General features: G+C 40.1%; 1 protein-coding gene across 2 annotated transcripts in view; it reads right to left on the bottom strand.

The window, feature by feature from the left end:
* Positions 1-2392: 2392 nt before the first annotated feature.
* MEP1B (meprin A subunit beta) overlaps positions 2393-14234 on the bottom strand; it is a 29633-nt gene continuing 17791 nt past the window's right edge. For both annotated transcript variants that reach the window (XM_083622984.1, XM_083622983.1), the window contains exons 9-15: positions 11856-12008; positions 10111-10326; positions 8832-9269; positions 6907-7071; positions 5772-5904; positions 4775-4967; positions 2393-3314 (exon numbers count right to left, since the gene is read on the bottom strand). In XM_083622984.1, the coding sequence (XP_083479110.1) occupies positions 3300-3314; positions 4775-4967; positions 5772-5904; positions 6907-7071; positions 8832-9269; positions 10111-10326; positions 11856-12008 (1313 nt within the window). In that variant the 3' untranslated portion in view covers positions 2393-3299. The remainder of the gene's footprint in view (positions 3315-4774; positions 4968-5771; positions 5905-6906; positions 7072-8831; positions 9270-10110; positions 10327-11855; positions 12009-14234) is intronic.

The raw sequence follows: 14234 nt of genomic DNA, 5'->3' as shown, positions 1-14234 counted from the left end.
CGTCACTTCCATTTTCAAACTAGATGGGAGCTGGTTTCCAGAAAAACACATCAAAGAGGAGTTTGCCCTAAAAGCTGCAGGACACAGGTGGATTGAGGCTGATGATGTGTGACCCCAACTTAAAAAAAAACAGTGGTGGGAGCATGTTGAGTGTCACAGTAAGTAGTAACATGAACATACCCTAATATTGATTAACCAAAATTTGCAAACCTATTTCTAACCTATAGTAGGTTAGTGCATTAACAACTTTTAAGATTCCTTTTTTCAAAGGCTGAGTCACAACTGCCATAATACAGGGTTGCAAATTTCAGTCATGCCTACCATATGCAGCTTGACATTTTTAATCTGGGTTGTGTGCAGAGAACAGAAGGAAAATAACCGCTAGCTGTTAGCACCCAAGAAATTGTGCAAGTGTTTATGTCATTTTAAAGAAAGCCGGTTTAGAAACTATCTGACTTTTTCCTGTGCATCCTGAACATCTTTAGATTTAGTTTCACTTTTTAATGTATTCTGTAGCATAATATGTAGAACAATCTCTAGTCTAGGAGGATACCTTTTATTTCCCTCAAACCCTTCTTCCAAGGAGCTAAAAGCAACCTAGATGGTAACCCCTTTTTATAATTACAGCAGCCCTTTTGGGTAGGATAGATGGGGGGCTGGGGAATCTAAGAAAAGCAGTAAACTTTGAAGCAGAGTGAAGATTTGAACTCTGTGCTCTCTAACCACAGTACTCCACTGGCATTCTCATTTCTTTGTGTCTTCCACCCTCAGAGAGGCTAGCTATTGTACTCCAATGGGAACTCAGGTGCAAATATTTGAAGAACACTGCCAGCAGCTATTTTTGTCCTGATTATGGTTGTTTGGATCCAGCCAAGGTTCGTCTGCTGCCTGCCCACCTGGCAAGAGAGGAGGAGAGGAAGACGGGGAGATGGTGGTGGCAGTACCATCTGATGTACAGACCACATACTTTCTGAAGATATGTAAATGGTATGCAATTAATCTGTCCTCCAGTTCAGTGTGTTTCTCAGGTGGTCGATAATATTTTACAGCTTAACCACCCCTGCCATAAATAACTTTATGGATGTAAATAGACTGTAGTTTTACCTAATGTTTGTGTGTCTGATTCCCATTTAATCGCTAGCATTATCATAATGGTATTACTGTTACAGAAATCTGTTATAGATCTGTTACAGAAATATTTAAGTATTATTCCAACAGCATAATGATTTGGACAGTTTTATTTTTCAGTCCCTAATTATCCCTATTTTTTCAGTTCCTGCTTACTGAGCTGATATCCTTATCAAGATAGCCACCCTGACTGCAAGGTTTCATTTCTGGTCTATCACCGCCAGTTCAGATCCTATGAATGCATATGTGAAATTAGAATTTTCTGCCTCAAATGTGCATCATTTGCAGTGAGTTGCATTGTGCCATTTTACTGCCCATTCACCTCAATTTGGAGAGATTCTTTTAGAGCTCCTTGTAATCTTTTTGTTTTGTTTTAAACACCCTGAATGATCTGGTATCATCAGCATACTCCACACCTCACTGTTTACCCCAAACTCCAGGTCATTTATAAGTTAAAAGGAATAGATTCTCAGAAGACTCCACTTCCCACATCCTTTCATTGGGAGAACTGTCCATTCTTTGCTTCTCATTCCCAGCTTTCTCATCAGCTGAGAAAGAGATCAAAGACAATAATTTTAAAGAAATGATATGGCAGCCGAGTTGGCAAAATTAACTGGGAAAATTTGGAACCTGCAAGACCAGACTTTCCTGAAAGATTGGAAGAAATTTATGATATATCATATTTGAAAGACAATTATAATCAATTGACATCGCTTGTAGGGTTGCAAGAAGTTTTGTAAAGAAAACTATATGAATTATTGCGAAAAAGGACTAAGAAGGAGTTAGTTATTGCTATAAAATCCAAATCCTAAACAATTAAAATAAAATGCAAAATCAGAAAGTTAGTTAGAAAACCATTAGTCGAGGTTGACTGTGATAGCCAAAGGTTTATTATATTGTATAAGATGGGGTGTTATGTTTGGAAAACATGTGCAAAAATCAGTTTTCTTTTATTTTATATATATATATATATATATATATATATATATATTAATGATATGGCAAAGATAGGGTTTTCAGAGAGTTCACATTAAAGCAACTGATTAAATTTCATATTTTAGCTAATAAGACTTACAGCCTATAGTTAAGATGATACATACATGTTTTTCTTCACTGGCACCTTTTAATACAATACATTCATGGCTGCAAGTATATTAAAGCTATTTTGTGTTTGATCTTTGAAGGTAATGAGAGTTCTTTACAATGGGGACATTCAGTAGAGAAGATCCATCTCCTATTAATACATAGGAGCATACGAAGTTAATAGGGCATTGATGTTTTTATTATCCTTTGCTCATCATACTTGTACAACTCTGTTATGCAGTGTTAGCAAGATAATAAAGGCTAACCTCAGTAATACAACTCTTCTCCCCATTTTGTCTGATGGTGCCTACAATAAGCTACTTTTATCCTTGGGCACATTTTAACAACCTAATAAATAAAATTGGGAAGCTCCATCATTCAGTATATTGGAAGAAAGGAGGCAGGTTCTGTTATCCCCAAAGAGGTTTTGCTAATATTTAGCACAACTGATATAGCCATCCCCAGTGGAAATGCCCTAAACACATCTTAGAACTTCGGTTACCTCCCTAGAAGGGAGGTTAACAGCTTTTTATACCTTTGAGTTCACAAAGCAGCCAGGCAGTTGATGAGTTTTTCAGAAAAGGGCTGCCACTGAAGCATATGTGATTTTCCACCCACTTTCCCCCTTGAAATGCTATCGTGCCAAATCCCCAAACAATTTTTTGAACTCACATGTTTAAAAAGCCATTTAAAGATTCTGGAGGGGAACTACCTGCAAATGACACCCCTCTGGAAAAAAATTAGGACACATGTCTTCACTCAGGGTCCATATTGTTTATACAGAAGGGAAACCTCCCAGTTTCGTTTCATAAATTATGTGGTGGAAATAAAGAAATCTGACCACTTTGCTTATCCAGGACATATACCATGCTAGAGAAATCCTTAAACTTGCACCATCTCAAAATTTAAAATATCACTTTTAGCCGCTTTTTTTGCATTGATTTAAACTCTCACACAAATAATTTCCTTTCCCTTTTTTCCTGTAAGTAAAATGTCTGTTGGCAAAGGAGAAACTGTGCTGGACATGAAGTTATGAATAATGTGTTCAAGTGAGGCCATCCATTTTGGTTTCCAAACTTTCACTATCTTCAGAGAGGTGTTTTCTGTCAAGAGAGCAAAAGGCATCTTCTAAATAACTTGGATAGAGTACAATTATAGTAATTGCAAAATAAATGTGGCTATCCTGCATAGAGCATGGTATATAGCATGAATCAAGCTCAGGTTAATATTTGCTGGCCTAAGTTTATCTTGCTTTTCCATACTCTTAGATGGGAAATGGGGGTCTCAAATTGGAGTTCCTGTGCAGAATTTTAGGCCAGAAAAAGTCACAGCTTTTTCAATTTCAATGGAAGAGTAATTTATTTCAATTAAATCCTAGAAGTAGCATATAGCTTTTGTCTTGTTTTTAATGCAAAATAATGGCTGTTTCCCCTTAAATCGTTTCATCCGAGAGGAATTGCAAACCCAGAATGAGAAATACAAAAGGTGATGCTTTTCAGTAGGCTAATGTACTGCTGGCAAACTATCCAAAGTTGTATTCTTTGTTTCAAAACGGGTATAGAAACAGACATTTCTATGGCAAGATAGCTGATTGCTGCAGATGAGAAGTAAGGAGATGCAACTGCTCTCTTTTTGGAGAGGCGAGGGATGCAATAAAACATATGTATTGCTACTTCTAAAATTATTTGATGCTGCTTTGATAAAATATATTCAAGGACTGGTAAGGTAGTTTGAGAGAGCCTCATTCTTTGAAATTTGTTTTAGTTCTTACACAGTTTAATCACATTTTCAAGGTGCAGTCCTTGGGAGGGTTGCCCAGGGCACACAAGATTCTGTGACTCTGTCTTCACATGCCAACCAGGAGGTCTGCCCACAGAGGCCTCTTCAATGCAGTTGCGGAAATTTCCAATGGCAGAAAGAGGGCAGGAAGTGTTTAGGTGCACACTGAGGCAAGTTTGGATCCCAAACCCTTCGCATTCCCGTGACATGCCAATGTAATGGGGGCGGGGGGGGGGAGTAGAGAAAGCCAATACTCCAGTTGGGGAACCAAATTTCATTTCCATTGCATCAATGGAGAGAAAAGCCCTTTTACCAAAAAAGGGGGGGTGTCAATGAAGTTCAGTGGAACTTACTCACACATAGGTTTATATAGGAATGAAGTCCAAAGAAAGGAGAAGATGGGAAGGAAATCTACATTTCCCCTCCCACCCTCTACCCTGTGCAATGACCCTGGGAATCTGGTTGTTTTTCTGCCTCAGTTTCACCCTCCCTCACTTGGATTGCTGTGTCAAAAATGTAGCTGCCCAAATAAATGCCACACTATGCAGCATAAGCTAACAGAAGTCAGTGGGGCTCGGTAGATAGTGCATCCAGAGTTGTGTTAGCCTCTGTGTGCGTTGGCAAAGGCCACACAACCTTTCATCACAAGTTCCCCTTATTTGTACAATTAGAATACGTTTGAGGGCAGACTAAGTATTGCACCTCACAATCTTACCTAGCAAGAAAACAGTTCAATATTGCAAAGCCACCTAAAAGTTTGCACCACCGGAAGTGCAATACTTACATTTTGTAAACCCAGGCTTTCCATTTTTTTCCTATATTTCTTTTTAACACAGCTGGTCGTCACAATGGTGATGATCAACATAACGGCAAATATAGACAGAGACGAGGCAACTGCTATCACAACTGTGTCCTGTGTGGATCCCTTCTGCTCGCATTTTTCTCCCACATACCACCAATCTGCACCTACAGGGCATCTGCAAAGCATGGCAGCGGTTAAAGCAAATCACAAAGACAATTCAACACACTGCAGCCCCACCCCCGAATTAAGCTCACAGGCCAGAAACCCCCATTCTAAGCTAAATGGCCCACAATCCTTTTCACCCAGAAGTGAGGAACCCGTGGATCCCCATAGCTGAAGTGACAAAACTGCACACAGTATCATGGAGCTACAGAAAGGCATTTTTATATTGGCTGCTTTAAATAATACGGAGCATGGAATGTGCTCTCCACCATGACCCCAGCACATCTTTCCTGGTGAATTAGCACTCCTATATTAGTGTATATATGCAAGGTTAGGATCTCCTACCCTACCTGGCATCTCCTTATGTTGGCATGCACTGCCTGTTCGTGTATAACCCAGTTAAGCATGCTTAAAGCCTGTCTAATTTCTGGGAATTGTAGGGGGGAAATATGTGGGCATTCCTTCCAAGCCCATACTGGATGGAGGGAGAAACTGGCAAAAACAGATGAGCATGAAGGCCTAAAATAGTTAACCCCCATGCAAAAAACCCACAAACACAAACCTGGACTGGATATCATTACTTATTGTCAAAAACAGCTAAAGGAACATAGCAGATTATTACTGTAGTGACAAATGCTGAATGTGCACAAAATGTAGCACAACTGAAGTTCAGTTCAATATATCCTCTGTGGGAGTACCACAAGATGAAGATCTCGGGTTCTCTCACCCCCACTTCACACTGGATTTTTTAAATAAAAGATTGCTAAACACGATGCCTCCCTAGAAGGAATTCCACAATAAAGAACACATTGCTTACCTGCAAACTGGCTTCCCCTCTTCAAGAATGCAGATTCCACCATTTTGACAACCATAGGCCTCACAGACACTAGTGGCTGTAGTTGGAGTGATGGCTGTAGAATTTGGCTGAGTTGATATTAAATGTGATATATCTGAGGTGAATAAATGAGGCAAAACATAAATTCTTGCAGCTTAACTAATACATCTTAAAGTATTTGGTGCTATTACTTTTATTAAATTAGGTTTGGGGCTCAGAAGTTTAGAGATCTTTTGTTTATAAGCTTAATGGCAAAGGAACAATCATTTTCCCATTATAAAACAATTTGAAATTAACTATGAGTGATGTATAACTGCTTTTTGGAATAAATGTTAACCTGTGATTTTTGCTTAGATATATAAAGGTGTAATACAGAATAATAGTTCAGCATTATGAAAATGGGTTGCAGCAAATGTCACATGCTCCATCCTTCTTCTCTGGGGCAGCCATGAGGAAGAGTTGGTAAACTTTCAGTTTTAAACTAGTCACATTATGCCTGAATCCAGATAAACTGCCGTTTGTCTCAACTATGGCTAGTCAGAAAAAGCCACCTCTAAACCTTTGTTTATGCAGTTGGCTACTTAAAATAAAGGACAGTAAATATTAACCACAGTTTGGTGTTTGGAAGTAACACTGTGTTTAATTGAAAAGTGAAAGCTTCTAAACTTCTCACAACTGCTCAGCGGAAGGAGAGGGGAGACACTGAATGTTTAAGTCCAAGCCTTGCCCAGGTTCATTGACAAAAGGCCTCTGAGCAGCTATATCAGTTAAACTAGGGAACTATTACAAAAGTTGCAAGTTCCAATATGTGGCAGCTGCCATAAAGGTTGATCTATTTGCCTTTTGGAAAAATTAACGCCTCCAGATGTTGGAACTTTGCATATTCAAATGACTGCCTGTCTAAGCAGCTCAGCATACATTTTGCAAAACATTTCAACCAGTGGCCATCAGCAGATTCATAAGCAATCAGGGCCCACCTTCTAGTCTCAACTCTTAAGTGAGAGAGAAGAAAATATGCAGAACTATTTGTTTTAGGGAGACTCCCATTGCCTGTCATGGGATTATTTCTGCTGAATCCTTGATACTAACAATATCACTCATAGCAAAACCCACATACCTTCCACTGTTGTAAGAATGAAAACACTATCCTCTTTAACAAACTCACGACTTTCAAGCCTTTGTTGTGTTATAAAGGAACTGAATTCAGTTGCAGGACCTCTCATGAATTCAGTGCCATTAGGAAAAGTAGCGACTATTCCCACGTTGTCTGGTCTATCGTATACTGTGAAAGAAGAAAAAATTAGTAAAGCTAATATTTTTGGTAGAAAAGGGGTTCAGCAAAATATGAAATGATACTAACTATATACCTTTTTTCCAGCAAAATAAGAAAAAAAAAGAATGACTCAAGATTCTTGTGTAAGCAGGAAGACAATGTGACTCAATTAACTCTTGTAGGCTGTGAACATCAAGACACAATGACTATCTAAGCTGAGCTGTCACTTCCAACTGGGACAGGAAAACTATGTAGCCTGGGCAATGCTAAAAAGTCCAAAGATAACCTTCTGGATGGGCACTGGCTGTGAGGATTTCCACCGAATCCACAGCGGCACAAAAAAATTACCAACCTCTAAAAACATTTCAGTTCCAACCCACTAGGTCTACTGCCTGAAGGCCACAAAACATTTGGAGAGGGAAAGTTTGGCATCTCCATTATTCATCTTCCTATTCTAGGGGTTCCCTCCACTGCTACCACTACTCAATTGGCTTTATCTTGGTTCTCAGAGGAGCAACTCAAATAATAGACTGTAAGCGTCCTTATTGCCCACTGTTGGTCTCTTACTGCCATTTTTATCTCATCCTAAGGAGCAACCTAGCAGTTCAAAAGCACATCAAAGTGCAAGTAGATAAATAGGTACCACTCTGGAGGGGAAGGTAAATGGCGTTTCCGTGCGCTGCTCTGGTTTCGCCAGAAGCGGCGTAGTCATTCTGGCCACATGACCCAGAAAAACTGCCTGCAGACAAACGTCGGCTCCCTCAGCCAGTAAAGCGAGATGAGCACCGCAACCCTAGAGTTGTTCGCAACTGGACTTAACTGTCAGGGGTTCTTTACCTTTAAGGAGCAAGTGGAGGCCCTCCAGATACTGAGGCCCAGCTTTGAACAAAATGAAAAAAACCTGGATATCTCACATTTAGTGTTTCAAAACAAAACATTTTGCTATCAACTTCCAGAGACTCTTCAGTCCTGCTGCAGATAAATATATGTGAAAGGAAATGTAGTGCACAGTAGGGAAATGCTGGCTTTATGTAATCCTGCCTTACCTTGTCCCCACTTGTCACCATTAAGGTCTAGACCAGTGAGGTTATTATTACTGGCATCTGGCAAATATACTTTATTTATGCCAGAGGTAGCCTCCATATGTAGACTACAACTCCCATGAGTGCACTTATACTGAGGAGTCAACACACATGCCTTTGCTACCTCAGGAGAAATAAAAGATTCTTACTTCTTTTCAAGGAATGGAGCTGAAAAAGGAATGTGAATTCTATGAGGGAAGAAAAAATAGACCGGAGGGCTAAAAGTTTACCAGAGGATTATGGAAAACATATATATTAAAAAATAAAGAGTGGAGAATGATGACAGCCACTATACACCATATTTTTCCGTTTATAACAAGCCCCCTATTTTGGGGGACTCAAAATTAAGAAAATGGGGAGGGGGGAGATTGCCCCCGTGTCTAAGACTACCCCCCCCTTTTTAACATTATTTTTTAGTAAAAAAAACCAAACACCTAGTCTTATACACGAAAAAGTACGGTATTTCACAGTGTCTACACAAGGAAGTAATCAGCTCAACTTTTTTTTAATATAGATTATTTTGTTTTGCATTATCTGGTCGGGGGCAGTTTCTCATGCACCTTAGGAATTTTAATACACTACTGTTGGCAAAAGAAAGAGAATTTTTAAGGCATTATTGAAGCATATATATATATATATATATATAACCATAACCATTAGGGTAAACTGATCCAAGTATTAACCTACCTAGTTGGCTTGGGTCTGTAGTTATACTCCTTTGATTTGACATACGTTGGCGGATGTCTGGATGCTGATCAAGCAGAAGCACTGTAGCTTGTTGCCATGCACAAGGCCACTGCAACCGGTCATCGTTTGCACCAGAGATCAAGTGCAAATGTATGTGTAAATTCAATGAACTGGTGGGGAGCAAACCAATCTGAAATGCATACCCTTTGGGAGAGTAAAAGGGTGGACTATATTGTATTGTAGCGCTTGAAACCAGCTGAGTGAAATTTCTTATATGCCAAACATGGTGAGGGCACTGAGTTTCTGACAGGTTGATATCATCAATGGAAAGGCCTCCATTAGATGCATCGGATCCTTTTATGCCTTCAAATACTACTCGGAATTTACTTGCAACATTTAAAGACACATGGTGTAACTCCCAGTAGCCTGCAGGTGAACCTGGAAAAGAATAATGAGGTGCATTATATTGACAACATATTTCAATGTCACACAAACAGATTTTCACATTCCCAGTGAAATTTAAAAGGAGTTAAATGTTGAACAGTTCATTTAGTCATTCATATTTGTGTACATGAGGTTTATGCAGGACCTATCCTTAAAGACTTTCCAGTGCTTCCCCTGACACAGACTACAGTAGCATGTCTCCTGACTGTGGTGGATCACAGGAAACATTACTTCACAGATGGCTAGACTCCCTACCATCTGCTGGCCAGATCTCAATCTACTGGTTTTTTAATTAATATATTTAACAGTTTAGGCTCAAAATACAATTTAAAAGTCCATCACTACAGTGTCCAATTATAATTTCAGATCAAGACTTCCATGGATCAATACGGGCCTCCTTTTTGTGGGGCTGGGGCAAGAGAAATCCATTAAAAACACTACGGAGAACCCAAACCAAAGAATAAAATACTTGTGGTCTCAGAACTTTTCTTGTCAAATGTGAAATATTAAACTCTAGCCTAGTCCTCACCAGCATAGTAAACTGGTGTCTGGACTATACAGCTTCAAACTCTACATTTTTTAATTGATCTCCATTTTAAAAAAAAACCCTCCACATCAAAAACTTGATGTTATGGGGTGAGGAATGTGGCTTAATCTTCTCTCTGACACACTAGCCTTCTATACAGAGGAACTTTTTGTTATTTTTTAATGGAGGAGCATGCAATAATTTGAGCCCCCACCTGCAGTCTAAAGTGATACAGAGCAGGCACAGATTTATTACCCCAGTGTTAACTAGAAGAGGAGCATATACATATTAAAAATAATGCTTTCATACCTTGTATCGTTTTCACAAGCCTTTGGGTACCATTGGGGCTTGCATCAGTGTATTCCTTGACTAAAATGTTCAGCTGATCACTTTCACTTCCACTGTTGTAATAATAGAATTGTAGGCACTGGAAACCTCTTTTGGGATATAGAAATCGGCTCTCTAAAACCGCTCGTTCTGACACACTTCCAGCACTGGTGTTAAAATGCATAAAGTAGCCAGTCTCTGTCAAGGAGAAAGAGAGAGAGGAGGGAAACTTTTAGAACTTCTTCACCCTCCAGACACTGGCATGGAACCCCCTGGAACTGTTGGTGCTTAATGTCCCTCAGTCAAAGCAACATTTCACCATCTAGTGATTGGCTACAGTGAACCCTAAAATTTTGAGTGTGCTTTAGAGAAAGCACGGATGCACATCACCCCAATCTCTGAGCAGTGCGAGATTCCAGGGTTCCTGGCACTTAGGGTTCGTGTTTCCTTCAGAATGTGGCACAATGGAGACTCTGGTGTCTTTATGATATATGGCTTATTTACACATATATGCAACCTGAGCCTACAATGGAGGGGTTCACAGGATTAACACCACAAGAGGGCCTTGCTTCCCCCATAGCTGCAGCCTTGGATTCAAACAGGAATCAAACATTGCTGTCTCTCTCTGTCTTCTCAGCTTGCTGGTTTGCTTCCAGCTCACATCACTCTACTCTCAACTCTGGTTTTGTCTTTCTAACCAGCTGCGACTTGGGGGATATGCCCCACCCATTTGCCATCTCGCACAGATCCACTTCCTTTGTTACCTTAGAAACCCAGAACTTAGTGAGTCTCCTGAGCCCTGTACAGGTGTGTCTGTGTGTGTTTTGCTGGCAGACATACTGGCTAAGTTTTAGAGTTTCTACTTGGGTGTCTGTTCTTGCACCTTTGAACTGTAGCTGATTTTTGTGTGGTAAGTGCAGAAGCACAAATTCCTGCTTTGTGTGCTCTTTTTCTGCACTCCCAGTTCCATCAGACTCTGCCTAGCAAAGTCTTGCTGGAAAGAGGCAAGTCTTTTTCAGTCTTCTTTCTGGATTTATGCTAAACATTCCCCACTTCTCCTTCCTGTAGTTAGGACAGGAAGGAAAGAACTCCCTCTTCATCTTGCTGCCTTCTTCTTATCAATTTTCCAACTTCTACTTTTCCATTCTCCTCCCATGCAAAATGAAACATCACTGTGCAACTTCCTTGGCCTGCCATTGTTTCACACACACTTCTCCTCCAGAACAACTTTCAGAATTAAATTACCATTTTCAAATACTTTAAAAAATAAATCCCCAATTCTTGAAAAACTCTAGTCTTGCCTCTGTTGCTCCCCTGTGTATCTTATGAGGGCACTTCACTATCCAGGCTTCAACCCACATTTATGCATGTTGTTCTCCAGCGTATTTTGGTAAACATTCTAGTTTATGGAACAGCTCTACGGAAGGGGCAACATCCTGTCTTCCCACAAGAACCAAGGTCATAGTGGAAAATGGCTCCCCCAGCAGATTTGAACCAAATTATGTCATTCAAGTTCCAAAAACAAATTAATTCCCTTAACATGGAAAAGTAGGTTGCAGACATGTATAGAGATACGACTTGAAATAATATGGTAAACATTCTGATTATCTAACAGGCTTGGTTAACAACGCAATAGCAATTTATCAGCAAGTTAGTGATGTTATGAAGATCAGATACATCCACAGAAAATACTTATCTAAGAGATAAGAATAATTGCTGTACATTACCTTGGCAGATTCCAACATAGGTGTGATCTGTTTGTGGTCCACTAGGAACCTGGGTTATGCGCTGCCAGTCAGCATTATCTTCTGTACTTTGAATCATGCCACACACGTTTTCAAATTCAAAACTGCACGTCTCCATAAAGCTTAAAGATGAAGCTACCAGCATTAAAAAAAAACCAGAGCAGATACAGTGTTTGTTTACTTTAGTGGGACTATTCAATCAACTGCATCAGGGAATAGTTTGGACCCAACTAGATATGCCATCAGGAGATCTGTGACTCATTTGTACTTTTAAAATACAAAAGCTGCTGTAAACAGTGGCGAAGTAAACAGTCTAAGAGTCAAAGAGCCTGCAGGTGAGATGGCTAAACCCTTTTCCATCTCACTTTTTTCCTAATCTATTTCCCCACCAGCTGCTAGCTGCCTTGTGGGAGGAAACATGTCTGTCTGGTATTGTTTTACCTCTAGTAGACAAACAGTTTTGGCATGAATGGCATGAGAGAAAGGTTAATCTCCCCTAGGACCATTGTTCCATACAATTCTCAACCTTCACCTGGCAACTGCTGTTAAACTTTTTTTTTTTTAAGTGGGAAATCCAATTACAGATCTTCTCATATCTCACTTAGTTAGAAAAACCACAATGTCAAAAGAACCAAACTCTGTTCTAACTCAAGGTGGGTTCACATGACAGAGAAGTTTCTGTTATTCTGTGCATTTCAGTGTGCTGTTCACAACAGCATGGCTTCTTTAGTATCTGATTCACATTTGTTGGGGGAGAGGTGTTGACAGGCAGGGGTGCCTTTATAGTATGCAAAGGTGTTCACACCTTGGCTAGAGATAAATTAGGAATGGTTTGAGGACTCTAATTGCTGGTTTGGGAAATAACACATCAAACGGTAGTATTTTATAACAAAGAACAGGATATATACGCATTTTGCATGTTGTCATGTGAACACGGATTAAAAACCCAGTACTACACATGCAATGAGTGCACGGTAACTGAAAGTGTGAACACAGCCTCAGTCACTCTATGATCAATCGGTGCTATTAGCTGAATCCATAAACCACTTCAAGTAGAAGTAAATGAGTTTCATTTTAGAAGAAAATAAATAAGCTGGCTTACTTGTTTTATAGAATGAGCAGTATCCTTCTTTCACTATTAGGAAAATCAAAATGACCTTTAAAGGGCAGATTTTGCATGATCAGCAATTTAGGATATATATATGAGTCGGGTGGTCACCTTAAAGACTTACACCTGTATTATGGCATGTGTTTTAGTGGACCACATTCCTAACTGAATTGGATGTAAGTAAAATCAACTGACCATATAATGACCATCAGGCCACTTATACTGCTTTTTCAGCCTTAATTTTTTTTTACTTCCTTTGTTTAGCATCCTACCTGAGGAAGCAGCTGCTTCATGCAGAATCAGACCATTGGTCCATCTGGGTCAGGTGTAGTCAGTGCAGCACCTTTCAGTTATTGTTGCACTAGAATTCCTATCAGCTACGGTTGCCATATTTCAAACAGTGAAAAGTTGTTGAACTTTTTTTTTTTAGTTTTGCCCAAAGTTGTTGAGCTTTTTGGGCAAAATCGCTTTAATAAATGCAAAAACGGCACAGCCAACATGAGCACCACCCGGACACTGCTGCTGACAGTGTCCAGGAAAGTCCAGAAGCATGACAACCTTATATCAGCCTCAGTCACATCAGACAACCCCAAACAAACAATCCTTTGAGGGTGTGATGATCCTTTGCAGCGCTGGTTTCAATTCAAACCACCAAAGCACAGGGAAACTTATGCTTACAGTACATCCCACTCTAGGGTCTGCTGTAAGTGCAGGTCCCAGCCAGCTTGCTGTAAGCACCAATCAGCCGAGTGGCATATACAGGCAGTCTGCTAGGGGTAGGCATTGCTTGCCCTAGAGAGTTCCTGACTAAGAGTACAGTCAATCCCAGCCACCTTGCCATAACCGCCAATCTACAGCCCCATGACCCCGGGAATTACAGAAATATCAGTCTGCTCTCAATAGTGGGGAAACTGTATGCCCGCTTCCTGTTGAACAGACTTATTCAATGGGCCGAAGAGAAAAAATTAATTGGGCCCGAACAAGCTGGATTCCGCCCAAAACAGTCAACAATTAATCATATTCTAATTTTACAGCATCTTGCCTGGAAATATTCCACCCCAAAGGGTGGCCAACTCTGTGTGGCATTCATTGACCTAAAGGCAGCATTCGATAGTATCTCCAGGAGCATCCTCTGGGAAAAACTCACCCGCTGGGGCATCGACAGAAGGCTTCTCTGGCTAATAATCAAACTCCATGAGAACTCAGCGGCTAGAGTGAGACTCACCCCTGAGGGTGATCTCACCAATTCAATT

The sequence above is a fragment of the Podarcis filfolensis genome (assembly GCF_964270895.1).
Source record: "Podarcis filfolensis genome assembly, chromosome: 7".
Classification (NCBI taxonomy): Eukaryota; Metazoa; Chordata; class Lepidosauria; order Squamata; family Lacertidae; genus Podarcis; species Podarcis filfolensis.
The sequence above is the reverse complement of the archived record's forward strand: the minus strand, read 5'-3'. Positions and strand labels throughout refer to the sequence as shown.